The sequence below is a fragment of the Embiotoca jacksoni genome, unplaced genomic scaffold (genome assembly GCF_022577435.1).
Source record: "Embiotoca jacksoni isolate LCO1_2020_lvr unplaced genomic scaffold, fEmbJac1.0.p SCAF_9, whole genome shotgun sequence".
In the NCBI taxonomy this organism is placed as follows: domain Eukaryota; kingdom Metazoa; phylum Chordata; class Actinopteri; family Embiotocidae; genus Embiotoca; species Embiotoca jacksoni.
In genome coordinates, this window is record NW_027185447.1 from 19355549 (window position 1) to 19382868 (window position 27320).

Genomic DNA, 27320 nt, shown 5'->3' on the forward strand with positions numbered 1-27320 from the left:
CAGCAACAACTGCAATCAAGCGTTTGCGATAACTTGCAATGAGTCTTTTACAGCTGTGGAGGAATTTTGGCCGACTCATCTTTGCAGAGTTGTTGTAATTCAGCCACATTGGAGGGTTTCCCAGCACGAACCGCCTTTTTAAGATCATGCCTCAGCATCTCAATAGGATTCAGGTCAGGACTTTGACGAGGCCACTCCAAAGTCTTCATTTTGTTTTTCTTCAGCCATTCAGAGGTGGACTTGCTGGTGTGTTTTGGATCATTGTCCTGCTGCAGAACCCAAGTTGGCTTCAGCTTGAGGTCACGAACAGATGGCCGGACATTCTCCTTCAGGATTTTTTGGTCGACGGTAGAATTCATGGTTCCATTTATTCACAGCAAGTCTTCCAGGTCCTGAAGCAGCAAAACAGCCCCAGACCATCACACTACCACCACCATATTTTACTGTTGGTATGATGTTCTTATTCTGAAATGCGGTGTTACTTTTACGCCAGCTGTAACGGGACACACACCTTCCAAAAAGTTCAACTTTTGTCTCGTCAGTCCACAGAGTATTTTCCCAAAAGTCTTGGGGATCATCAAGATGTTTTCTGGCAAAAATGAGACGAGCCTTAATGTTCTTTTTGCTCAGCGGTGGTTTTCGTCTTGGAACTCTGCCATGCAGCCATTTTTGCCGAGTCTCTTTCTTATGGTGGAGTCATGAACATTGACCTTAACTGAGGCAAGTGAGGCCTGCAGTTCTTTGGATGTTGTTGTGGGGTCTTTTGTGACCTCTGGGTGAGTCGTCGCTGCACTCTTGGGGTAATTTTGGTCAGCCGGCCACTCCTGGGAAGGTTCACCACTGTTCCATGTTTTCTCCATTTGTGGATAATGGTTCTCACTGTGGTTCTCTGGAGTCCCAAAGCTTTAGAAATGGCTTTATAACCTTTCCCAGACTGATAGATCTCAATTACTTTCTTTCTCATTTGTTCCTGAATTTCTTTGGATCTCGGCATGATGTCTATCTTTTGAGGATCTTTTGGTCTACTTCACTTTGTCAGGCAGGTCCTATTTAAGTGATTTCTTGATTGAGAACAGGTGTGGCAGTAATCAGGCCTGGGTGTGGCTGGAGAAATTGAACTCAGGTGTGATAAACCAGTTATGTTTTAACAGGAGGGGGCAAACACTTTTTCACACAAGGCCATGTGGGTTTGGATTTTATTTCTCCCTTAATAATAAAAACCTTCATTTAAAAATTGCATTTTGTGTTTACTTGTGTTATCTTTGACTAATATTTAAATTTGTTTGATGATCTGAAACATTTAAGTGTGACAGACATGCAAAAAAATTGGAAATCAGGAAGGGGGCAAACACTTTTTCACACCACTGTATTTGGCTAATGGGTTTACATCCTAGTTAAATGACAGGTCTGAAGTTTAAAGCTCCTTTGTTTTTTGTTATCTTACCTTCACTGCAGAATCATACAAACAACAGTAAAAGGCTGCTTTCAGTATTTACTTATTTGGACATATACATATAAGGAAGAAGGAGAAAATGTAATATAATGATTTGTAGGTAGTATATTTAAACTATTTTCAGACTCATTATTATTTTTCTATGAATGAATTGAAGAGGAGAAGCTCTTACACACATTCTTTGGTGGCTTAATTTTCTCAAAATACACAGAGTTGTGTAAATCCTTTTGTCCAGCAGCTGTTTGCAATGTTTCCACTTATACAAGATCACGTAAAAAGTTGTAAATTGTCCAACAGCATGTGAAGAGAGCATTTGTTGCTTGCAGACCAACCAGGAGCTAAAAGTTCAATGTTGTTGTTCTCTGAAATACTTTGCTGGAGAAAACCCATAAAAAGATTCTTTCGACTCTTCGACAAAGTACGGATCAAGTTCTAAAATAAAAAAAAGTTTAAGGGAGGCTGAGTAGACAATTATTTGTAGTCAGTGGATCAGGTCATGTTGCAGCCATCTGTGGCCCCAGACGAAAAAGTCAATGATGCCCCCTCGTGGCAGAAAGATTTCTACCACAACAAACACGGTGTGTCAAAGTTTTTAAAAAGTATGACAAAAAGTGAGGGTCCAGATGATTTATTAGAATATTAAGACAGAGAGTTATTTCAGGCATAATACATTGGCATCATCCAGATATATTCAAATGATATGGCTGATAAAGCATTTAAATAAAGACTACATACATTTAAACAGGCCTAAAACAAGGATTTCAAATCCAACTCATCATATATTATAAGTCAGAGGTGAACATACTGCATCTTTTGGATTTCCACAGAGAGGCACAGACAAACACACACACACACATTCACACACACTCACACGCAGGTCTGCCCAGCTATCATTGTTAGGACATTGACTTCCATTCATTGTGGACAGCATAAAACCAAACTTTAACCTTAACTTAACCTCGATTAAAACGTCACTCCTGAACTCAACCAGGACCAGAAATGACCCAGTTTGATCCCCATGAGGAGTACTGGTCCTGACAAGGTCCCTATGAGGTAACAAAAAAATACACACACACACACACACGCACGCACGCACGCACGCACGCACACACACACACACACACACACTTACAAGGAAACAGCAGGCTGACTGCTGCAGTGGGTCAACGTGCAGCCCTTTTTGCCCTTTTACTGTTCCCCAAAACACCTTCAAGTATCTTTTGAAATTAATGAAAAAAGGTGAAACAAGTTCAACTGTTATCTCAAATGTAATCCTGTTTCTCTTTCACTCTTGGAACAAAATCGACAGGAACATACAACTGGCTTTTTCAGAACATCTTTAAAGCCACAACAAAACAGCAAATACTACATGGTCTATGCTCACAGTGCACGCCTACGCAGCGCTCTGTACGTCTTCTACCTAAGCCAAATCCATAGAGAACAGATTGAAAAGGCACATGAAGCTGAATAATCTTCTTTTAGCATGATATTCACTTTAATCTTAGTTTAAGTTTCTAAAGAGCAGCATTTCTACCAACTGTGAAGCATCGAGACGGCGAGATTGTTGATTATTGGCACAAAACACTGAGGAAATTTGGTCAAAATCCTTTTGTCACAATGCAAACATTTCTTACCGTAAAGTCTGATATCATGCCATGCATCAGTTATGTGTTAAGAGAACCTTTGAAACAGCTATCCTTACTTTGACTGTTACAATGCGATTATTCTACAACAGACACATTCAAAAGGATTTTATATAAAAACTGTCAGTCCTCTATAAACAAGTGCATTTAGTCAGTCGGGTTTATTTGTAATTAAAAAACCCAGATGATTTGGCCTGAGGAGCCATCAACATACTGGCTTGATTCTTGTGTGTCATGTGAATCTGAAAAGAGAATATAAAATGCAGAATTTTAAAAACAGTAGCTTTCACACCGAAGCAGCCGGATTTCATTTCAATTTTTTTTTCTGTGTGAGTGCAGTAATTACCGTGCAGGGAGGCTGCATCCACGGCTCTCCATCTATCTGCATGGGTAATGCCTTCTTTGTCCTGAGTGTAAATGAGAGAGGGATCATCAATCTGCATCAGGTAACCGAAGCAATGTGCATTCCCGTGTAAAGAATCAGCAAACGATTATCCCCCCGCTGGAGACGACCGGGGCTATTGTCGAGGCTGAGGGCCCAATCTGGTCATGTCCGAGCATATCTCTGGCCGTTTTTCTCACCTGATGGTGATCTGCGAAGTTTTCGCGAGTCGTACAGCACTCTTGAGGCCGGTGTATATCTGTCCCATCTCCATGGCTCCTTCCAGGCCGACAACCTCTAATCGACGGTCGCTGAGATCTGACAATATACAATATGTAAATAGGCAACTGTTTACTATTAGATTGACAGATAAACTTAAAAGGGTCAGTGTTGTTTACAGCTTCTTTTCTGCTCCCCTCAGGCAAACAGAAAAATCAGCAATTACAGGTTTATAGTATACCTAAACCAAATTCTTCGGTTGGGACATGTGACCTTTGACCACCGAAATATAATTAGGTCATCCTTGAGTTTAAGTCAAATATTGAAGAAATTCCCTCAAGGCGTTCCTGAGATAATGTGAGAATGAGATGAACACAGATATGTAGGTACCGACGTGTAAACAACCTCCGAAACGCCTCCGACTACGTCTGTCGTCAGCAGAGAGGCTTAAACACCACACAGTCAGATGTCAACTTCAGGGTGTTTCAGTATTTAATTTGGTTATCCTGCAAAACTTGCTGCCGAATTGCTTTCATTTATTTGATTTAGTTTCATTTCCAGGAGTTTCTTTAGTTACAGTGTGTTGAGCTCTCAGGGCTGCTGTTGTGTTTTGGCCACAGATGACTAAAAATAAAATCTGTCTCTGTCGTACTAAATGTTCCACTATATTTACCAGCTAGTCTCTGATTTAGTCAGCCTGTGTTTTAGTGCTGGCCAGCTAGCATGAGGTCGGTTTATAAGCTTTTCATTGATAACAACTGCCTGCTGCAGTTGGAAAGCCGGATTTGGAGATTGCCAAAAACAATCAGCTAAGGGGCTCGGTGGAGCTCAGGGGAAATTTCATGTCACACTGAAGTCCCTTGATCAACTGGTAATATAAAAAGTATTTATTAGTCTTTAAATTAGATTTCTGAGAACCTCATCTGCATCTTGTTTTAATGTCACAACTGAGTGTAGTTAAATAAGGTGAAAATACCTTGGGCGGTCACTTTCAGGATCTCTGGGTTGACGATCACCTCAGGCTCCTCCGGACTCGCCAGTCCCTTAGTGTCCACTTTTTTGGTCTCACCCCATAGGTTGGAGCCACCATGCATGCTGGGAATGTTTAGGACAGCAACTCCCTCTAGAGACAGGCCATTAAGATCCAGCGGAGTACCACAACACTAGAGAGGGTAGAGAAGACCCCCAGAGACAGATTAAATCATCAGTACACTGTCTGTGGGAACAGTGTCATGATGGCGGTTTTGTATTTTAAAGACATGATGAACACTCCCGGTGCTGATAGCTCTGCTGCTGCATTCTCACCTCAATTGTTAAACTTTCGTTCAGCTTCTTGCAAGAAGCAGAGATGGTTTCTGAAGTGGCGAATTCAAAATACCACAGCTTGTTCTTCATTCTGCAGATATGAAAAAAAAAAAAGTGTTTTTCAGGTTTCAGGGATATTTCACTTTCACAGAATATTTTCTCCTTTCAGCATGCACAGCTCTTTGGAAGGAGGAGGAGTCAAGTGGCAGCACTTGCTGCCACAGACATCTGCTGGAACCACCTGCTTTCGTTTTTTTCTGTTTTAAAAAAAAGCAGTAATTGCAACAAAAAAAAAAAAGGAAAACTGATGTAAGAAAACTGAAACGGTGTCACTGAGCTTTGTTATTTTGCTTAACAATGCATCTGCTGGAGGTATGAGTTTCAAACAGTGTTGTATTCTATTACTATGACTGAGATATTATTTTCTTTGTTTGCTGATGAGGTGCCCTAGAAATGTTCCAACAAGAAAGCAGATACCTGCTGTTGAATTTCTGGGGATGTTTCTCCCTCATTGTGTGAAACCGGTGGGCAATGGATGCATCCTGTCAACAAAACACAACACAGCCATGAGCCAAAACCACCGAACTGAAAACAAAACACTTCCTCTTGTGTGTCTCTGAGGAACTCACAACTCCAATAGAGAAGTAGTTGTTGATGATTTCATACGGCACTGGGTCGCCCTTCTCTTGGCTCTCATCTGTGATGACCTGCACGCTCCAGCGGTCCATCAGCACCTGAGAGCTCCCCTCGATGTCCTTAAGAATACGACTCAAATCTTCACCATCATATCCTGCAAGAAATTGAGAATAACTGAGTGCCTTCATGTGCACAATTATAAAACAATGTAATTTGGAAAATAGTGAATTAAAAACAGGAAGGTGCAACATTATTTTCATTATAACAGAGCACTCTGACTGCCATTCATTTCTCACCTCCTCCCCAACGCAGACATCGTGCGAGGTCATTTCCTGTGCCCAAAGGAAGCACAGCTACAGGTGGTCGTACCAGCAGATTGGCTTTGTCTGATTTCAAGAAGTGGAAAGAGGGAAGGAAAAAGGACGTGCGTCACAACGATATTCACACGTGTCTTTTATGGAGTTTGATCCAACAAGCTCACCTATTGCGTCAAGAATCCAGCCAACTGTTCCGTCTCCACCACAAACCAAGATTCTGTAATCCTGCAGATTTTTGAAGAAACTCAGTCTGAAAGAAAGATGATGAGAAGAACTATAACAGCGAGGCGTGAAGCAGAGCACAAGAAAGTATTCAGGACAACATGGTCTCAAATAATCAGATATTTAAAGTGTTTGTATCTCAATAAAATATACAGAATTGCGAGGCACTTACCCTGCTCCAGGGCCACCGCTTGAAAGGTTGTACACCTGCCGTGGATTCAGTAAAAACTGAAATTTACGCAGGACTCTGAAATACATAAAACCAACTTAAATCATGTCCATGGATCAGAAATCCCTTTTTCCAATATCATTAGATATTTTTGGGCTCACCTCTCTCCCTGCTTGCCACCACTTTTAGGGTTCACAAACACTAGAAGAGGATGAGTGTTTGGCACAGGGTTGATCTGTTGATTGATAAACAAATGTCACAGTTAATATGCTGATGTAATATGGAAAAGTAAACATACATCCTAAGTGTGATTATTCAGCATTAATAGAGTAAAACCTGAAGCACTTGTCCATCAGGAGTGGTATTGAGCTCGCTGTCATCTGTTGACCCTGAGCAGCCATTCTTTACATTGTTTGGTCTCTCCTTCAGAAAAAAACCAGAAAAAATGTTTTATATTTTTCTTGTTTTTTGAGGACATGAAAAAAAATATATCTCCTCACTGTACCTGTTAAAATTCCTCACAGGTGAGAAGGTTTTTACCAACAACAAGCAGCCCTGGGCTGATGATATGTTGTGCGTTGGTGTGAGAGGCACCTTTTGTACAGTACATGGGCAGTACAGATGTGCCTGAGGATAATTATGTACCTTTATCACAGGATATATTGCCCACGGAGGCAGGATATGGTCTCTGAGCGGCCCACAGGTGCACTCTGTTGGCTCTCGGTCCGCACATTCATCGTGACGCTGTAAAACACCAATATGTGACACATTACATAAAATCTCCAAACAACAGGGACTGGCAGAATCCAGTTTTATCTTTTCAAAGATGATTTTGTATTTCTGATTCGTTGGATGCTTACAGTGGCAAGAGACATGGAAAAAAACAGGCTTCCCTACACTGGATTTGAATGCAAACAACATTGAGTGAATGGCCTAAAATTATGCAATTTAAATCAGAATGTATGTTGACAAAAATACATGCAGTGAATGTTTCCTTACCATCGTGTGGCACCACACACAGTGTTTGCCTGTCAAGCCTTGGAAGCTCTTGATCTTCTTCTGGCATCTGTCACACTTCCTGGAGTCACAGTTCCCACTTACCCAGTCGTGCGCTGGAACCTGAGAAGTGGGATGCATGTTTAAGTGTCCATGTAAGAGCGCTCACACATAGAATGAAGGCAAATTTAGACATTGCTTGTCATAGTAAAGGTTGTCATGGAGACACGAGCATACCCCGGTTTCTTTCTTGGACTTCACATACGTCCTGGTGCAAGGGGCCGGATTCCTGTTAGCACAGCGTCCGTGGACTGTGTATTTGCAGCCTGCACGACAGAATGCATAAACTAGTTGTCATATCATTTTTGAACAAGTATGAAATACCCTGTCAGACAGGGAATTAATTAATCCAAAAAGGATCTTGCAATGCTCAAATTTGACCCCAGGGTTTGGCATCGCTGCCCTCTTCTGGTGAGTTCAGGTACTCACAGGTGCAGCACAGCCCTTGCTTCCTCAAACCCAGCAGCATGCTCTGACACACGTTGCAGTAAACAGGCTTGTTAAAATGTTTCATTCTCCAAAGGTGCTGCCCGTCCTTCTGGGTCATCTGGGTTGTTGAAGTCATTGGCAATGCAAAACAGGGAAGAACATAATGGTTTAAGATCATTCTTATAACGCAAAATTTGCAATTTGGATAGAAAAATAAAAGTTAGTAAGAAAAATAGTGGATCTACATAAACCCTTTTATAAATGGACTCTTATCATGTGGCTAAGTTCTGCATTTCAGTTGTTGTTTTGCATCCACTCAACCCTAACACCACTAATCCTGCCTTAAGGAGACTGTTCAGTTATGGAGTGACATACATATCATAACATATTGTGCAACATGGTGGATATTCAAATCAGCACTCACGGTATTTCTTTTCTCAACACAAGATTGTTTCAATCTGCGTACACAATTTCGAGCGCTCTCATGCAGATTACACGCTGGAATGTTTTTTTTTATGACACTATGGATCAGCCTATCACTTGGTGCACGAGGCATAGTGGACAGTCCTCGGAGCAGGACAGAACAACTGTGAGGGGGCTGAATTCATGCACCCCAGGCTTCAAATGTTCATTGGTGGCTAGAAATAGCTTGAGGGGAAGTCCCTGGCATTGTTGTAGAGGCCAAACCCAGTAACAGAGTCTAGTTCATGGTTTGAGACCACCACAGTGAGCTGGCAGGCAGGCTGTAAGTGGCTTTTGAATTCCTGGCAACAGATTAAACAACGCCCGCAACAAAAAGCGGCTCTGTCCTTAGTTTAAGAAAAAACATTCTAATGTATTTATCCTATTTTAAAACAGTTCATTTCATTGGTTAAAATATTGTGCATTAGAACTAAAACGAATCTATTTTATCGAACCACTTATATTGTCACAAGTGAATGGAAAACACGAAAGCATTCTGATGGTGCAGGGCTGGCATGAGATGGGATGACATTACCACACCCTGTAACACTGAGTCAGCAAAAAGGCCCTAACAGAGAGGGAGGAGGAAGAGGAGGCAAAGGACAGAGGCGAGGCATGCCAGACCACGGTTTCACAAGAGCAGCAGCCACTTTGTGAGACACCTGCTGTAAAAATGAAATATAGTTGAGCTCGGCTTTTGGAGCCAACACTCAATAAAAAAGAAATATATTGCTTTTAAAGCACCTTCAGACCCAGCAGCACCAGCAAGGGAACGTTGTTCATGCCTCCCTCTACCCATTCTTCCAGAGACACCGTGCCGCTGCTGTCAGCATCAATCGCTGTCATCATGTCCTTCAGAACCTGACGAAATCACATTTACTTGTTATTATACAATCAGTACACACATTTCTATTACTTAAAAAGGGGCCATATGTTTTCTGAAACTGGTCAAGCGTTGCAATTTCTGAATCTGATATGCAGGGAAGTTGATCACTTTATGAACCCTAGCAAATGAGTAACGAGTACTGCCATATAATGTACGTCACATTGTCAAGGATATCTTATGCAAACAAACATATTTTCAATTCCTATACTGTCGCAGCTAAAAGCACAGTATGTACAGGGTTTCATGTGTTTGTGGGACATTTACAATTCAGCGTAGGGCAATCTGGGACTCACCGGCTTGAGCTCAGACACATCCCAGTCGAGATATTCTGCAGCATGCATCATCTGAGCGATAATCCGATCCACCTCCTGGGAAAAAGGCAAGAGAAGACTTTATATTCTGTCTGGTATGATACATTGAAAATGTTACAATTATACCTTCAGAGATTTTCTGAGCAACTTACAGAACTGTCAAGGACTCCATTGCCATCTCTGTCATAAAGCCTGAAAGCAACTAAAGAGAGAATGGAAACGAGAGGGGAACAATTAGACCGAGTCATCCCTTTAGACTTATTTTGGGCAGAAAATAAACAAGGGACTCACATTCCAGCTTGTCTCTGGGTTGGCCATCCTCCAGCAGAGAGAAGTAACATGAAACATCCTTCAGGAAGACCTCCTCTACAGAAGGGATGGAGGAGGGAGAGAGAGAGACGGGGCTGTGAATACTCTGGTTACCATATATGCACAAACAGCATCCTACTGGCATGTGGTGATAAATGAATATATGCCAAATAGGCCGTGGCGTAAATTGATAAGGGCCCGCAGCAAAGTAGCATGAAGGCAGTGAGTTGTGTGAATACGTGGTGTATGTATAATCTCACTGGCACTGTCTTCCTGGGTGGGTTCAGAGTTTTGGAAGGAGCGGAAGAGTCTCTGGCAGAGATCCACAGGGAAGTCCTCCACTTCTAAATAAGTCTTCAGGAACAGACGAAAGCCTTCTTCATTGATGCACTGGGAAACACATGAATGGGAGAGACGTATTTTGTTTACGGTGGCTTATTGAGATGTAAAATAAAATGGCTGAAGTTTCTGTATATGTGGTGTGCTTGTTAACTTCTGCATTTTTTCAAATTAACCTCTTCTGAGAATAAAGGAAGATGACGATCATTTTATTGCTGTCCTGTGAAAACCTTAGATTTGACAAGTGTTGCTTTCTGCCTTAGTGTCATGCTGGTGGGAGATGAAATGCATTCAAAAGGCCAAGATGCTACTCGATTACATTTAATCCATTATTTAAAGGTACAAATATGTCTCCAAAAGTGGAGTGACTCTTGGGTTTTTATTGTGACATTGACATGTAAATAAAAACCAAGCCCCTGACTGAAGATTTCAGTCCATCTGCCTAGCGTGGTATCCATGTTTCTCACATGATAATCTGCTGCAGGGCTAACAAGCAGGAGTGCCTCCATAATGATGAACCACAAACCCATTTCTTGTTGATATCATTCCATTGCCTTGGTTCATAACCAGCAGAGCTGCTCCCGTAATAATTAATGTCACAGCGAGGCAGCCAGATCACAAAAAGAAATTTTAAAAAAACAAACAAACATGAATGCAACCGAGGAGATTGCATCACTCTCAGAGCACACCAATATTTACAACAAATAATGTCATTGTTCTGCACATTTACTGGTGCTTTATGGCTGTGTTTGCATCTTCCCCCATTATAAAAGACAATATTTCGTCCTAATTGTCTAATAAAACTGAATGAAGCCAAATAATCCATCAGGAATTACTGCTTCCTGCACAAATTAGTTGGCAATGTCAGCAGTTGACGTACATCATTGCAAAGATATCTTTTCAATCACATTTAAGCTTACACTGCATGAGGGCAGCCAGATCACTGTTCAACAAGGCCTTGCTGCGTGGGCAAATCCAAGGAGGTGATTTACATTTGTAGCCTTGCCCGAACCCGCTGAAGATATTTTTTCATGGGCAGCTTAGTCAACGTGATCGATGTGTTCGAATCTAATTAATCAGCACAGTATAATTAATAACTGCAGAATATACATAAATCACACTCTCATTTCACGCTAAATGGTTGCTCTGAGAGCAATTACTCTGTTCAGTTATGTGCCTTGCAGCGACGTCCCTGTGACTCAGTTTCGGAGGAGTGGACTGCGAACAGCAGAACACACCGTCCCCTCACCTCTCCATGTCTGTGCCGAGCCAGACGGCCATCTGCATCAAATTCCCTCAGCACGTCTTTCACCTTCAAGCTGCAGTCTGGAAGTACAGACGAACAGGTCAAACAGGGATACACAGGGCAGTTCACCGAACGTTAGACTCTACTGTGTGTAACTGTTTTCAATACACATCTCTGAACTATCACTTGCATGCATATGCATTTTACACAACAAATACAGACTTTTATAAAGTACAACGCAGTATGTGTATATGCAGTATGTATGTAGGCATGCCGGATATAGAAAAAAAAAAAAAAAGGAGAATGAGGCAGACTGCAACCTTCTCTACATATGAGAAACATGAGCGAGTGTAAATGAGCGTGTGGGTGGAAGTGGAAGTGGAGGTGTGTGTGTGGGGGGGAGATGGGGGGGGGTGCATTAAGCGCTCAGAAAGCTGCCTGTACTCACATTCAATATACTGTTGTAGCTGGATGAAGTCTACAGGGTTCAGTTCCTTCACCTCTGGGTTTGTGGGGGTGGACATGGTGCCTGCTTCTGCACTAACTGCCTGCCTGTGTACAGGCGAGAGAAACAGTGAGACATAGACAGAGAAAAAAAAGAGAAGGTGGGTGCACGGTAGCCTGCTTCTTTGTAAAACATGAAAGCATGGCTGCAAGCAAAAGATAGCATCTTCCATCACAAACGGTAAAAAAATGCGCGATTGCGGCTCACACTCGACATCCAAACTTTGTGTGAAGCCGAAGCCAGAATATGTAGAGCTGTGCACGTGTGAAACTGTCTTCTAACAGGGAATAATTATAACAGCATTATCTGTCACTGTGGTCCATGTTCAAAAACCCATAGTTTTTCTTCCAACAAGTGTTTGGATAACACTTTTTCCTTGTATGACGCTTTGAAATGCAGCTTCGCTACCAAACATGAAAAATGTTGTGTACATGCTGTGTTTGTTTTAGCTGTCACACCCTTAGAGAAAGTGACAAGTCAGTCAAAACTGGGCCAAAAGTCTGGCAGAAATTATGTCAGGCTAAAAGTACCCACGGTAGTTCGACTCCAGGGATTCTCTGCACCCAAATTCTCTTTTAATATACTCCATATTAGCTTTTTAAAAGACCAAATATGGGGGGTGTTTGGTTTAGTGTAGCGCTAAAGAGTGCAACGACGCACTAAAATGCAGAGATAAAACATAAAATCTTGCAGAGACATTGCAAATCCCAAACCGGTTTGCAGAGGGGCCTCCCCTCCATCAAGAGGAAGAGACTTAAATGTCATACCAGGCTAAAAGCGAGCAGAAAATGTAAACCCGACACCGAAAAAGAGCACGTCACTGCAATGAAAACTGGCCAAGCCTCATTCTGAGGGCGACAGCATGAAGCTTAGAAAAAAACATTTAGTGGATTTGTTATGCATATTTCAGAAGCAAACAGGTTGATAACATAATTGAAAGAAATTCTATACAAACAGGAAAACAAGCAGACAATTATGCAGCTCATCAATCATTGAAACGGGACAAACAAGTTAATGGAAGGGAGAAAGTTGCCATCCTGACATCCTGTTTAATGCGGTTGTTGTACATGCATGTCGATGAAAACAGTTCAATAAGAAATATACAGATAGATCAATATGGAATTTATAGAGTACCTAATGGAGTAAAAAAAAAAAATCTATGTTTTGTAATTGTCTTTGCAGAGAAATGTGATCTTTCCAGCAGGTTGGTCGTGATTAACAGAAAGAAACTGCACACGTGCTTTACTGACTCTCTCGTGAATGCCTTTTGTGGTAAGAAGCGCATGTAAGAGCTATTTTTGTTAAAGCAACGCTGTGTTTAGTTTATATTGTTAAGACAGAATAACACATTCTCCCATTTAAAAGCAATATAAAGGCAATAAATATTCTATATTTAAAAATGTCAGGAGATTTGTTGCTAGTCTTTCTTGGTGTTGTATGACCTGTCACTTTACTTCTCAGCTCCTACCATTTAACGGTATCCAGTAATCATCACTTGTTTAATAAAATAAACTTTGTCTTGCTTTAAGAGATCACACCAGGAATTTTGTCTGCTTTCGCCCTTGAATACTTCATATAACTGCAGAACATTTAGAAGTGCATGCTGGAGAGTTTCAAACTTTTCATAGCTATCTTAAAAATTGTCTAAACTGTGTAACCATAGAATACTGCATGAAGTTTTGTGTATAGGATCAGCATGAGTTAATACAGTGCACACTTTCTGAATCAATCTGCACTTCACCTGCATTATCATGCAACAATAACAAAAATATTGTTTGGTCATGGAAACTGAAGTGCAATGGAAGTCTGCAATGGAAAATAGCAAAGATAGATTCACAATGATAATTTCTACAGGAGGCTTTGGAAGATGGTCAGCAGTAGTATGATGTGTGGTTTAAGACATCTTTACGAGCACCATTTTGGCTTAAAACCAAATCCAGTAGCAATGCTGGAAGTTTCCCATTTAACAATGTGATTGTCATTAAAAGAATTATGAGGGGAAAGACTTTGAAACAAAACAGCACAGAACATGGCGTAACAGTGTTGAACAATAAAATACACATGCTGTAAATCTGATTTCATGTTCAACATCCAGTCTTTTATATCATCAACTTCCCAAATACAAACCAAAAGTGAATAAAACACCGTATGAGGGTTTTCTAGCTGATGACAAGGCCCTCACTGTATATGTGTTGTTCACACTGTTGCCCACAGGTATTATCACACATTAAAGTGCTGCCAGCGCAGGTATCGTTAACGGCTGCCGGCAGTGAACGGAAAATCAAAGTACTTAAAGGACAAAGAATGCACTGAGAAAAAGCAGTGAAATAATCAGAAAAAACACCCACTCACTACATGTGATTTGGATCCATTTGCTCTCTTTGGACTCAGAAAGGTTCACAGTGCCCTCACTTAATTCCCTCAAAAGGTCAGCAGCGTTGCCTAGCAGTTGTGTTTATGCAGCCGATCAGGTGGGACAGGTCTGTATCGACGGCAAAGTGACACCTGAAGGAATCATGACAAGCCATCTGCTACCGATCACAGATTACAGCCTAAAACTGTTTATCCTGGCCTCATCTTCAAACACTGTCATATAACTTAACCTAAAAATAGGCTTCTGAGTTTACTTGCACATAAAACGGCCCTTTTATGTTAGATTACTTCTGGGTGATGTTCTTCCTCTCCTGTTTTTATGCTCTCCACAGGAGGGTGACGTCAAAAGCAGCATCATATCTTTTTTGTCTCCTTACCAACTGAGTATCATCATCATTATTGTCTGGTTCAACAAGATCTTGACCCAATCTGAGTAATTTGATTCCTCACTTCCTGATTATATAATGATTTGCATAGATGATGCGGAGAAGGAATCGGGACCAGTCAGAACATGGATGACAGGAAGAAGCATTCCATTCAGAGGAGAGGTGAGTAGTGTAATAAATACAGATGGTTTTTTGCACTCAAAAACATCGGATGGACTTTTGAAAAACAATGGCAGCAACTAAATGAGCTCACTGAAGCAGGCATAAATATTTCAGGACGTTTTGCGAACGTCTGAAGCTTTTTAAAGGCTTAATACAGACCGTGTGACTACCTCAGCTCTCGATAAGGTCACGCTCCTGGGCTAAAGTTAAATGGTACGTGCTTTATGAGGAAGCTGTTTATGTTCCTTTATAGCAACGTTCATGTGGAGGAGTCTCTGTTGTGTAGACATGAGGAAGATTTAAATGTGTGCTAACAGGAATCCTGGTGTTATCATTCAGTGCGAATTAGTTTGGTTCTCTCTACTGGCAGACAGTCGGAGGTATAATTCTGTTAGAACAAAATGTCGCTCCATCTAATCAGCGCAGAATGAATTGCACAACGCATGTTCTGAGCAGACGTGCACAAAAGCCACAGCCTCACTCGTGGTTCTCCAAATGCTACTAAAGAACATTTTAAATGTTAAAGTGGTGAGCAACAGTTTGCGAGAGCAACATCTACACTCCAATAAACGTCTGAAAAAACATCTGTCTAGTGCCCGACACTCACTTCTGACCACTTAAATAAAATACACAGCAGCAAGTGCTTTTTCAAAAGCAACATAATAATATAATTGGAGGTTTAGAGTGGACAGTTCGGTTGGCTTTCTCCTTCACAGACACCGTGCAGTTAATTATAAACTCTTAATATCCTGATGTGAAACTGTCAACAAACCTAAAACCACTCTCTTCACAAGAATCTTTTGAAGGTGTTTTGGGGATGACCTTTTTCCATGCCCGCTAATGTTTGTGCAAGCTGTCATGACGCCCACGCCTTGTGTCAAGGAAATCTGCTGTTTTGCAACACTTGCAGGATGTAAGTCACTGACTCCGTCATTCTGTGGTTGGAAAACACTGCGTAGGTTTTTTGAAGCGAATGAAGTCTGCCCGTAATGTTGTAGTATGTTTTTTTTCCCTTCTGAAACTACAACAGTTCTCTTTGCTGAAGTGTGTGCAAATTGCATCAGGTTAACAGAAGGGGAAGGACGGACATGCTTGGGTTGCTATGGAAAGTGTTTCCCTCCATCAGCTGCTCTCCGTCAAAGCGCTGCCACGGGTGACTAACAGGTATGAGGATCCGCAGGCAGAACGGGAGGTAGCCGGATTAAGGAAGGGGAGCCCAATCATTGGCAGTGAGTCTTCCCCCTTCAGCTTCACCTCCTCCCACGCGCAAGTCTCGTTTGGCCTTCTACACCAGGGGCCCCGCTCTAAATTGCATTCCACATGCAGATGCTACTGTGACTCATTGCATGAACAGGGGAATACACCCTTACTATAAATGGACTGTTTGACAAAGAGGTCCCTTTGCAGATTCAGCCAGAAGTTAAAAAAAAACTATCAGGAAAAAATATATATATAAATGCCACTGCTTGACATTTGTGTCTCCCTTGAGCGTCAACCTGTAACCACGAGTTCTCCTGTGTTTTCACTTGTTCCACTCTGTAATACTAGCAAATGTATTGTTGGCCATATTGATATAGATGATGTATAAAATTATTAAACAGCGTCCTAAATAGAGGGGTTTTTTTGTTTTGTTTTTTACAGATGGTGTATTTATTTAGCCATGAAGATAAGAGATGTGAAATATGGCTGAAAGCTGGGTCTGAATAATTGCATGTTCACAGCCGAGCACACTCTGTTGAAACAGGGCTTCCCCTTGTCTACTATTGTTTGGTGATATTTAAAAATTGGGTGCAAACTACAGGCTGCAGTTAGTAGGAACACTGGAGAAACATAGCACAATAACTATCTATTATGAATCAGACAAAAAACACTAAACAAATGGGAAAGAGAAAGGATATTCACCACAGTATGAATCACAGATTTCTTGGAAAATGTAGGCGAGTCTCTGCTCACGCTCCAGCTTCAAAGTGAAGACTGCCCATCACTCTGAGTTCAGACTTGAATGTGACTTATATAATAGCTTTTTTGTGTGGAGGCAGCCTTGTAGAACACCATGCTGCGCTCTGAAAAAAAAAATAAACCTCAAACCTGCCTAGACTTGTGAGGGTGCATGCTGCTATACAGCAGCCACATTGGTTTTATGGTGTAACTCTTTGCAAATATCAGAGTCTCCCCTGGTTCACCCACAGATTTATCCACAAGTGAAAATGAAACAACATAAAATTCCACATCCCCCCCCCCCCCCAAAAAAAAAAAAAAAAAAAAAAAAAAAAAAAAAAATCTAATATAATGTAGTATTCTCCACTATCATATTAGTAAGTCTGGGATTTGAGGTCTTCTGAAAGAATAAAAAAATATGTGATTATATTTGCTCATTAAAACTATGTTAAAAACGTTGATAGATGAACCAAACTCTGAGAAAATAAGTTGTAACTTACAGCATGCTCCTATGACGTGATAATAAAGTAGTGACGTATGGCAGTTTAAGAATGCCAAATACGTAGTCAGTATTTTATTTGTTTAAAAGGATTCAGGTTGGGGTGATGTGATGAAGGAAGTGAAAGCCACTCGCAAGATACCATTACTGTATTTAGAGAAGTGAAATAATCTATAAACAAAAGGCTATGATGCCATTTCTCACACTAACTATGCTGTAAAGCAATAGTAAACATTTACTAAATACAAAATGGGCTAAATTCTAGTTCATTTACAGCCTCTAGCCTCTGATGTAAACGTTAACAATGGCACAATTGACCTGACAACAGTATTGATTGTGTGTGCTTGAAAACTCTCCTGCAGCTACAAACAAATGAGCACCGCTGAGACGCCGAGCTTTGAAACAACCTTCTTACAATATAACATACATACAGCGCAACAAGGAAGGTGTCACGAGGAAATAAAACTGAGAGCTCCTTCCAAAAAAAACCCAAGAGAAAGGTCAAACCTAACAACGTTTCTCGACTATGCTGTGTTTTGTTTTTCAGGTTACCATGAGGTCTGAAAGTCACATTCACTATTTGTAGTCAAATGACATTGAAAGTGGAGCTCATGTACTTCGCACACAATGAAGGCTTTCGTTATCCCAGTACTGACAGAAAAAAAAAAAGTGCAAGGGATGTTTATTGAGTGTTTTGATTGAGGTTACCCACCATATCCTGCAACACACATAGTCTCTCTGGGGGAGGAGGGGGGGGGGTCACTCATAAGATCCTATCAGATGGGAGGAATAAAACTGTACGCTCAATGTACTAGTGACATATTAATGTATATAATGTATTGGCAAATGTAAATAAAAACACACTGTTGCCTCCTGTACACCAAAATATCTTCAGAGACGACACCCCAACTAGTTAAAATAGCCCTAAATGTTTACGAGTCCCTGCTCCGACATGGGTTGTTTTCTCTAAATGGACTGAGAAGAAGGGTTCCCCACTCAAGAAGCCTGCCATTAACAATCATGACACACTGCAAAGGGAACTGAAATGATGCACGTTTCTGTGAAGAAAAGGAAGGGGCCTGCGCTCTAAATGCAATAGCTTTGATGGTTGTTGTTTTGCTGATGTAAATTACTCTGTTATTGGCACACGACTATGTTTAGATTTCTCTCTATAAAAACAACAACAACAACACACATGCACTGAGGTGAAAGCGAGCAATCACCACATGCAAATTGAATACTTGACAGCATCGTCAAAAACAACGAGCTAAAATTACCCCCCTCCCCTCCCCTCGTATTTCTACCAGCGTTTATCTGCATGCAAAAGACGTCCAGAGCTGCACCGAAACTTCAATCAATACGAGTCCGGAGAGCTGTGCTGGTTTTTTTGGTTTTTTTTTAAGAGTCGTGTACCTTTTCTGTCGGGACTCCGTTGTTCAGTCTCTCCTGAAAAACCGTCGCCGTGCAGCTCACAACAACCCGGTCCAGATCCCGCTTTTCCGATGCGAAGCAAAGTGGCCGTTAACTTTAAATGGAGGCAGCGGCTCGGCGGAGTGGAAGCGGTGAACTAGTGCAGAGCGCAGACTGAGAGGAGTGGATCCCTCCTGTCAAGCACCGCCTCAGCCGCTCTTCTTCTGCGCCCTCCTCTCCAGCCAATACACACACACACACACACACACACACACACACCCGGTTCCACCCGCTCCTTCTGCAAAGTAACACTCGTGAACATTACGCAGCGCAAACCTGCAGTGGTGCGATTATATAGCGTTGCTCTCTTAAAGGAAATCAATGCACGTATCCGTTCTAATGCTTTTAATAAATGAATAGTGCTTTTACCATTTTTTTTTTTTATAAGGAGACCTAAAGTCTATATGGTGCAAGTAACTCACTGAAACAGCTGAAGTTATTATGCACGCCAAACTAAGCTATTAGAAATTACAGCTAATTACCAAAAAAAAGGACCGTTTTTAACCAAAATTAAACTCGAAAACATAATATAATAGCTCACAAAATAGCAAACATTAGCTACTGCTTCACCTCAAGAGACACATTTGAGCAAATTCTTGTGTTTAAAGCTATCTGCCATGATTACTGCCCAAAGTAATAAACATTAATTATTGATGGAAAATAAGTTATCCATTTAATGAAGTTAGGTTGTTAACTCTTTGAATTAGATATGGCTATTTTTTTAATTTGTTTTTTTATTGTTAGTCAACTATGTCTATGCACACAGTCTATGAACTTCCAGGAGCTCTGTCAATCATTATTATTAAACCACTGGCGGTTTTACGGTGCAAAGCCAATCAGAAAGGAGCATTTTGTGACTACTATTAAGTTTAGTTTGCAAAGGAAAATATTACTGTTTTTATACAACAGAGAAACAGGAAACATACCAATTTTTAATTTGAGGTAATATGATTTATTATGGTCCTCTGCGAGTCGCCACCTTAACGTGGTGGAGGGGTTTGAGTGGCCCAGTGATCCTGGGAGCTATGTCGTCCGGGGCATCAGCCTCTGGTAGGGTCTCCCAAGGCAAACTGGTCTCAGGTGGAGAGCCCAGTGTCTTGGGACACTCGGGTGAAGAGAGGCGCGGAGCTGTCAACTGATCACCACCTGGTGGTGAGTTGGATCAGGTGGTGGGGGAGTCGGCTGGAAAGACCTGGCAAGCCCAAACGTGTGGTGAGGGGTAAACTGGGAACGTCTGGCCGAGGGACCTGTCCGGGAGGTCTTCCAACTCTCACCTCCAGAAGAAGCTTCCCACGCATCCCGAGGGAGGTTGGGGACATGGAGTCCGAGTGGACCATGTTCAAAGTCTCTATTGTGGACGCGGCCGCTAAGAGTTGTGGTCGGAAGGTTCGTTGGTGCCCGTCGCGGCACAAACCACGGGAACCCGGTGGTGGACACCGAGGGTGAGGGAAGCTGTCAAGCTGAAAAAGGAGGCCTTCCGGGCCCGGTTGGCTCAGGGGTCTCCGGAAGCAGCTGACGGGCGCCGGCAGGCCAGAAGGGGCTTGCAGCTACGGTGGTCGCGGATGCTAAAACTCGGGCATGGGGAGGAGTTCGGTGAGGCCATGGAGAAGGACTTTCGGTTGGCCTCAAAGAAGTTCTGGCAAACCAATCCGACGACTCAGGAAGGTACTTTTACTTAAAAAAAAAAAAAAAAAGATGTGAATACTTCATCCAGCACTGTATAGAAGCCAAATAGTGTTTCTGGTAGAAATTGTACACATACTTTGACGAGTATGTAATATATCAGTCACAATACTGAACAGCTGTTCTCCATGTCTTAATAGTTTTTAAATGTCCTTGTCTTTTGCCTTATGTTTTGACGCTTTTAAGTGAAGCACTTTGAATTGCCTTGTTGTTGAAATACGCCGTACAAATAAACTCGCTTTGCCTTGCCTTGTCCAGGAACCAACCCTATCACGTAATGATTTGAGTAGACAATAACTGAGCCAAGGTATTTGGTAAAGCACATGATTTCACATTCCGTCGGCCACAATGGTGAGGGATTAGGCTCCACAATGAGGACGAGGCTGGCAGGAGAGGATAACAGACATGGAAAACATGTGGGTGTCTGAGTTAGACGGAGAAAAGGAGAGTGAGTCAGGTCAGGGCAGTCACAGCTTTCTCCGTCTCGAGTTTTGCGGTTCAACTTTTGCTCTTTTGTTTTCCTGATCTGGATCAGCACCACTTCACGCCCCACATCTCCTTACACGATGCCCTTATTTCATAAAAGCATAAATCATTTTCCCCTGACTGAAAGAAATCCTTACATAATGTGATCATCTGACGTGCCCTCAAGAAATGCAGCTCCCCACGGATCTCTGATGACATGGTGTGGTAAAATAAGGAACTGCATTTTTTTTTTTCCTAATTACAATGCTAAAAATAAAATGGGGTTATCCCGATGAGAAAATCCATTAATTTAGGATGAAGTTTGACATTTTATTACTTTGTCTGTACAGCACGGTACATAACAGACACAAAACAAATAAAAACATTAACAAGGAAAATAGTAAAGGGCACAAGCCACTTGTGTGGGCTTCTATACCGTCAGTTCATGTCTTCTTTGTCTGACAACAGCAATAACTGAATAATGGTAAAGCATTTTCCTCTCAAAAGCTGTAAGAGTGACTTTACAAATATTTGTACAATCTCCAAGCTGTTTTTTTTTGTGGGTTTTTTTTGTGACGTGTCAGTGAAACGATGTATGATAACTGTGACAAATGAGAAGATCAATGTCTATATTTCAATCATCAGAAAATGATATAAGGATCACCTAACAGCAAGTGACCCAATACGATTCATCAAATAAAACTCATTTTACATAGTTAAATCCCAAATGTTAAACTTCAAATTTAACACTTCAACTGGACCCAACAGACAGACTATATACACACAACTGAGGCAACAAAGAAACCACAAAATCATTTTTTTCTTCCTGCAATGAACTTCAAATGCACCGAAAAAGGCAGATTTCCATACATCAAATGGTAACATCTTCAAGCATGTTTGTGTAAAAGGCAACACAATAAATAAAACAAATGGCACAGAAGGTTTTGGACAATCTAAACTGAGAAGCACGACGTCTTGTGAAATATTCACAGGAAACTAAATACTAAAGCGAGCGCGTGAGAAATCTTCAGAGTTGACATCCCTGCAGACTAAACAGAACTGAGAGAAACAAGAAATAACAATCTAATTACTGTGAGGAGTATAACATTTATAATTCAATATAGTATTTGTATTTACAAGCATTTATACAGCCGCGGACTTTATTGGGGGGTTCAAGCTTATTACTATATCAGGACAAGGAGCAGAACAATCAGATCATATAATGCACTAAATATAAACCTTGTAAACATCACATCTCACCTTCTATCTTAGATATCAGTCAGATTAAGTTTATATTTGCTAGGTTCATAATGTATTTGTCCTTACTTTAAGGCATAGGTATCAAGCTTAGGAGTGAGCCTAAGATTTTGTTAAATAAGCCAGATTAATTCAGAAGGTTTCACTCCAAAGAGGAAAAACTGAGTCATCACAGCAAACCCCCAAGCAAAACGTCCCCACTTGTCTCTGGATCAGCTCAGCCCGCTGTACAGTTATAAGATCTCCTCCACTCCGTGCGCAAAGATCATAACCAGGCCAGGCTCCAGGATCATATCCTCCCCCATATGCTGATTCTCGCAGGCCATCACCACCACGGCCTGTTTGCCAGGGATACGCTTGGCAACGTAGTTCTCATAGTAGCGCCTGTTCATCTGCCGCGTCTCGAGAGTGGCCAGTCCCTGCGGCCAGTTTCGCTCGTGGGCGTTCTCGATCAGGTCGTTCACAATCGAGAGAGGACAGCCGCTGTCGATGAGGGAGCGCTTGATGACTGCCTGGAGCACGGCGTCGGGGGTGGAGATCATGCCGCCCCAGCGTGTCACTCTGGCTGGCTGCATGGAGTTCACCCACCTAAAAAAAAGAAAAGGAAAAAAAAAAAAAAAAAAGGTGAAAAACACACCCCCAAAAAATAAATAAATAAATAAATAAGCACCCGGAGATTGAATGATTTTAGATTACCAAGTGGGGAAAAGAAGAAGAAACTTCACTTACTCCAGGATCTCATTGTACTCGATAGTCTCCTCAAGGTTCTGCAGGTTGGGGTTTGCACTGCGGATTGCTCTCATGTAGGCTTTTAGTAGCTGAATGTCTCGTTTCTGGACAGTGAGAGCACTTTCATCAGAGGCAGACCTCAGGAAATCTCTTAAAAGCTAAATAGTCATTTCCAACTGTCCAATTAACGAGTCTGGTGGCCTAATATCAAGATGAAACATAGCTCCTTAGGACAAATCACATTTTGCACAAGTATATCCATATGCCAGTATCAATAATATGTTAATTGCAGAGTAAAATAGTATCAAACATAACATTAACAAATCAAACAGAGCTTATACAGAGGTATGCATGTTTCACAAAGACCTATCACAGTTGGAGGGCAAACATTTTACGAACAAAATAACATTGGTAACCGAGTTAAAATGTATTACACCGAGTACTCAGTAGAGAATGACGTGATTGTTATTGAAGAGAAACACTTTCCAGGCTGTTTGTAAACAGTATTTTTCAGAATTCGGCACATGAAGCATTTTGTGGGTATTACGTTGCTGCACCAGCAAAATGTTCTTACTTGTTCCCCCAACTGGTGCTTATGTTCTGCCACCGTTTTCTCCAGGTCTGAAATCTTAGTTTGTTGCTGCTGGACGACGCTACGCAGGTGTTTGATGCAGTTATGGTTAGGCAGCTCATCTTTGGGCATTTCAAGCCTGAATACCAGGGAAGAAAAAAAATAAAATAAAAATGTAATACCACACCAGACAGTCCACACGGTTTTAATATTGTACTGCACAAATATTTCATGGAGACCATTTAAAATTTCTGGCAAATGGGAGCCACTTACCCGCATCCCTCCTCGCAGTTGACAGCCCTTTTAGGGTTGTGCTCGCAGTCCTTGAGGTGCGACTGCAGCTGGTCCAACCGCAGTGTGGCGATGCAGCCGAAGGTTGCATTGTCACAGCTGATCTGAAGTTTGGACAGCATGTTGCGCATGATGCGGGGTACGGGCCGGAGGTGAGCTAGCGTCACTACTGTGCGGTCAACAGGACAAATCTGCTGCTGGGCGAACCACTGTGTTATACAGGCATTGCAGAAGGCATGTTCACAGTGTGGAGCCTGAATTGGAAATGAAAACGCACGATCAAAAGATGTTGAAAAATGCTGATGCAATTAATAGCTGTTGTGAAACAGGGACTTGCCTGGACTGGCTCTTCTAGCACTCCACTACATATTGGGCACAGCAGGTCTTCGTCCACCTCCCCTTGGAACCTCGTTACGTCGTACCCCATGGTACATTACCCACAACCTCCTGAGCAACACACAACCAAGAAAATTACGTTTTACGACAACTTTACTGCTGCACCATGATATGCCTACTGCACATACACAGCTGTGCAAAGGTTTCAGGAATTTTTTTTAAATTTTTTTTTTTTTTATGTCTGATTCGACACAATACAAGGCTTCTCATTGGTTCCAAATTCATCAAGCGGCATGAGTCACAAAGAACTATTTTTGGTGACGAGGGGAACAAGGAGTTCTGCTGCATATGGTACGGCCCCCGCCGAGCCCTGATTTCAACATCATCGGTTCAGTCTGGGTTTATGTAAAGACACAGAATACGCTAAAACAGCCCAAATCCACAGAACAGTCGCAGGTTCACCAAGACGCTCGGGACAACTAACCTGCCAAGTACCAACAAGAATTGATGCACCAAATATGAATTTAATTTCACCTTTTTCCTTTTTCAGCTGCCTGTTCAGGACTAATTTTAAAGTTTTATTGTTTGTGTACAAAGTGTTTAAAAATGGGACAGCCCTGACAAATCTGTCCGACCTGTTGCAGCTCCCCCTCGACACCAGGTCATCACCGTTAGAGAGAACGTACTCTCTCCGGCATTTCCTGATTAGGCCCAATTTTAATTAGGATTTTTTTTTTTTTTTGGTATTATTTCCATTTTAATTACCGCGCGTGCATATCATGCACACCGTCTCCTATTGTTTTGCCATTTCTTTATATTCAGTTGTTTTATTGCTTAACTTTTTTTCAATTGCTTCATTGTTCTATCTGGTTTTGTTTTGGTTCTGGTCTGATGTTGTGCAGTAGAAATGCGCGATATAAAATAAACTTGACAGGACTTTTTCTGCTTATTGAAAGTTTGTATAAAGTAGAATGATAAATCATTAAAAAAAATACAAATTAAAAAAAAAAAATCTACGCACCAATTTTAAAAGCGCCCTCGCTTTCCTTTTAAAGTTCCTTAATCTTTCGCACGATTTGCGTACATGCACGTCGTCGGAGCTTACCTCACTCACAAAAGGCCTCAAATGCTTCCATTCAGCTCTTGATGTCGTGCTGATGCGTCACATCTGGCGGAGACAATCCGTCTGCTGAAAAGAGACAACAGACACTCCCTGCAAGAGATGATGACAACATGCACACCGCTGATTTTTTATTTTTTTTGTTTGTTGCATTTTTTAAATGACTACAGGGTGGCTGATGGTCAGATCGGCCAAAGTTATGCTGCACAATCAAATCCCACATCCTTCACACAACACTGATGCAGCTCATCTGGACACATGTTTAAATAGGCAAGAGCTCAGGGATTTTTTTTTTCTTTCTTTTTCGTGATATGAATACCTATAATACTAAATAATAATAATAATAAAAAAAATTTAAATTTAAAAAAAAAAAAAAAAAAAGTAACATTTTTGCTATTACATATTTATTCCTGATAAATAAATCATTAAAAGCTGTAAAAGCACAATGACTCTTTTTTTTTTTTTTTTGGGATCGGATGGTTTTCCAACGTTGTCCTCGACATGTGGAACTGCACACGGACAAGGATCCTGTGATCCTTTGCTGACCCAATTTCTTGTGAAAGCAGGCACATACCGGCCTGGAGATTTATTTATTTATTTATTATTATTATTATAAATTCTTTTCCTCCCATCGCTCCCAGCATGATGCCCGAGAAACGAGCTCGCCCTCAACGATGAAGCTCCCAACGCTGCTGCATCGATGTTGATATTTGCACTTGAATCGCAAAAGGCTGCAGGTTTTTTTTTTTTTAAATTTTTGGTATTTTTTTTTTTTTTAAACTGGTGCCGTCGTGATTAAATATCCCGTCACTTCATATTCCGGATATCGGCATAGTTCTCTTTAAGTCTTGACCCTCGCTAACCCAGCTAGCTCTGTTAGCAGACCCACGGCACCGTTGGTTTCCTCTGGATATTAGCTGTCGAGCTAACCAGACGTAGCTCAGTCTGGAGGTGTGGGGGGGGGGGGTAAGAAAAAATAATTACACCCGGGAAAGGCCGTTTACACTCAGCCGCACTGGAAGAACGCGTCGTAACGGACTGTTTTACTTACTTCGGCGTGTAGTGAAACGAATCCTTACGGCGATTTGCATGTGTTTTCGGACGTCCTGCTACAACTAGCAGCCTGTTAGCCACGTCCTGTGCTACATCCTACACTTCTGCGTCGTCCGGGCGGTGACGTCATGACGCAAAGCAACAGCTTTTGATCGGTCCCTTAAATCTATCTGAATCTATTTACAATATCTGATGGCTTTATTGCAAATTGTTTTTTTGTTTTGTTTTTTAAGACAGGATATGACAAACATTCCCTAAAAAAAAAAAAAAAAAAAAAAAAAAAAAGTATTGCCAGCAAATTATATGTTTGATCTGTTTATGGGATAAATATTAAAGATCAATACATGTCATTATTTAAATTACCAATATGTTATAGTTGAATTTGCACACAATATATATTTTTTTTTAATTTATGTATTTGCACTGTTGCAATGCTTTGTTAGCAAGGAAGGAAATGGAAGAGCGTCCAGACAGCATGCAGAGAGAAAATGAATGTGAGGATGCAGTACAACAGAAGGAGGAACACATTATAAAAGCGTCCACACTCGGTGCCAGTGTGATTGCATGTTCCAACACTGACCAAAAACCAATGTTATGACATTGCACAAGTAGTTTTAACACCCAGGATGATTGCGTTCCCAGTCAAATCCATCCCCAAGCAGCGGGACTGTTAACTGTCAACTGGTTACTTCAATATTTACATTAGTTGAGTGTTTAATTCTTCTTTTTATTGCCTTTATTTAAAGGTTTTGTTTTATATGTATCTTGTGAGGACTTCACTTTAATGGTTCAGTATTTTATTCTAATTATCGAATTGAAATATAAACTATAAATACTTTGGTGAATTAAGATCCTGCCGATTAAAACGCGAGAGTTATGGACTAAAACAAACCCTGTAGTTTCACAAAACAAGGGCTGACAGTGCAGCAAAAACACTTCATCATCTTGACAGTTCCTCGTTTAAATTTAGATCAACCCAAGACATGAAACAAATTTCTCACACTCAAGTGACGACAAGAAGTTGTAAATGTTTTCTTAGTATTAAGGCACATTTTAGCTCCCAGCAAATTAGGCATTACAGTGAATTAAACAGAGCTG

General features: G+C 41.3%; 2 protein-coding genes across 3 annotated transcripts; both read right to left on the bottom strand.

Moving 5' to 3' along the window:
• Positions 1-2065: 2065 nt before the first annotated feature.
• On the bottom strand, positions 2066-18911 carry dgkaa (diacylglycerol kinase, alpha a). The gene is made up of 24 exons (XM_069140835.1): positions 18661-18911; positions 11833-11936; positions 11388-11464; positions 10060-10189; positions 9782-9856; positions 9643-9692; positions 9473-9547; positions 9038-9154; positions 7832-7949; positions 7580-7668; positions 7346-7465; positions 6992-7090; positions 6683-6769; positions 6508-6581; positions 6350-6424; positions 6120-6205; positions 5935-6024; positions 5632-5792; positions 5480-5544; positions 5003-5093; positions 4674-4860; positions 3679-3796; positions 3443-3503; positions 2066-3338 (listed from the first exon to the last, which is right to left on the bottom strand). Exons 2-24 carry the CDS (start codon positions 11906-11908, stop codon positions 3258-3260), a joined length of 2202 nt encoding a protein of 733 aa, XP_068996936.1. The 5' UTR covers positions 11909-11936; positions 18661-18911; the 3' UTR covers positions 2066-3257.
• Positions 18912-21181: 2270 nt separating this feature from the next.
• On the bottom strand, positions 21182-26335 carry rnf41 (ring finger protein 41). 2 transcript variants are annotated; one of them, XM_069141008.1, is made up of 7 exons: positions 26221-26335; positions 25155-25238; positions 24051-24160; positions 23696-23967; positions 23426-23561; positions 22852-22955; positions 21182-22710 (listed from the first exon to the last, which is right to left on the bottom strand). In XM_069141008.1, the coding sequence occupies exons 3-7, from the start codon at positions 24138-24140 to the stop codon at positions 22356-22358; spliced, it is 957 nt and encodes a 318-aa protein (XP_068997109.1). In that variant the 5' UTR covers positions 24141-24160; positions 25155-25238; positions 26221-26335; the 3' UTR covers positions 21182-22355. The 2 variants fall into 2 exon arrangements, with proteins under 2 accessions (XP_068997109.1, XP_068997108.1); XM_069141007.1 differs by having other exon boundaries at positions 25155-25262.
• Positions 26336-27320: the final 985 nt, after the last annotated feature.

What these genes read in the sequence shown, in the direction of transcription:
- dgkaa (XM_069140835.1), bottom strand. Translation starts at nt 11,908, where the DNA reads ATGTCCACCCCCACAAACCCAGAGGTGAAGGAACTGAACCCTGTAGAC. An exon ending in TGGTGCTGCTGGGTCTGAAG is followed by an intron (nt 7,950 to 9,037) that starts GTGCTTTAAAAG and finishes TCAACAACCCAG; the next exon opens with ATGACCCAGAAGGACGGGCA. An exon ending in GGATGCAGCCTCCCTGCACG is followed by an intron (nt 3,339 to 3,442) that starts GTAATTACTGCA and finishes TTCTCTTTTCAG; the next exon opens with ATTCACATGACACACAAGAA.
- rnf41 (XM_069141008.1), bottom strand. Translation starts at nt 24,140, where the DNA reads ATGGGGTACGACGTAACGAGGTTCCAAGGGGAGGTGGACGAAGACCTG. An exon ending in AACTGCGAGGAGGGATGCGG is followed by an intron (nt 23,562 to 23,695) that starts GTAAGTGGCTCC and finishes CCTGGTATTCAG; the next exon opens with GCTTGAAATGCCCAAAGATG. An exon ending in GAGTACAATGAGATCCTGGA is followed by an intron (nt 22,711 to 22,851) that starts GTAAGTGAAGTT and finishes TCTTTTTTTTAG; the next exon opens with GTGGGTGAACTCCATGCAGC.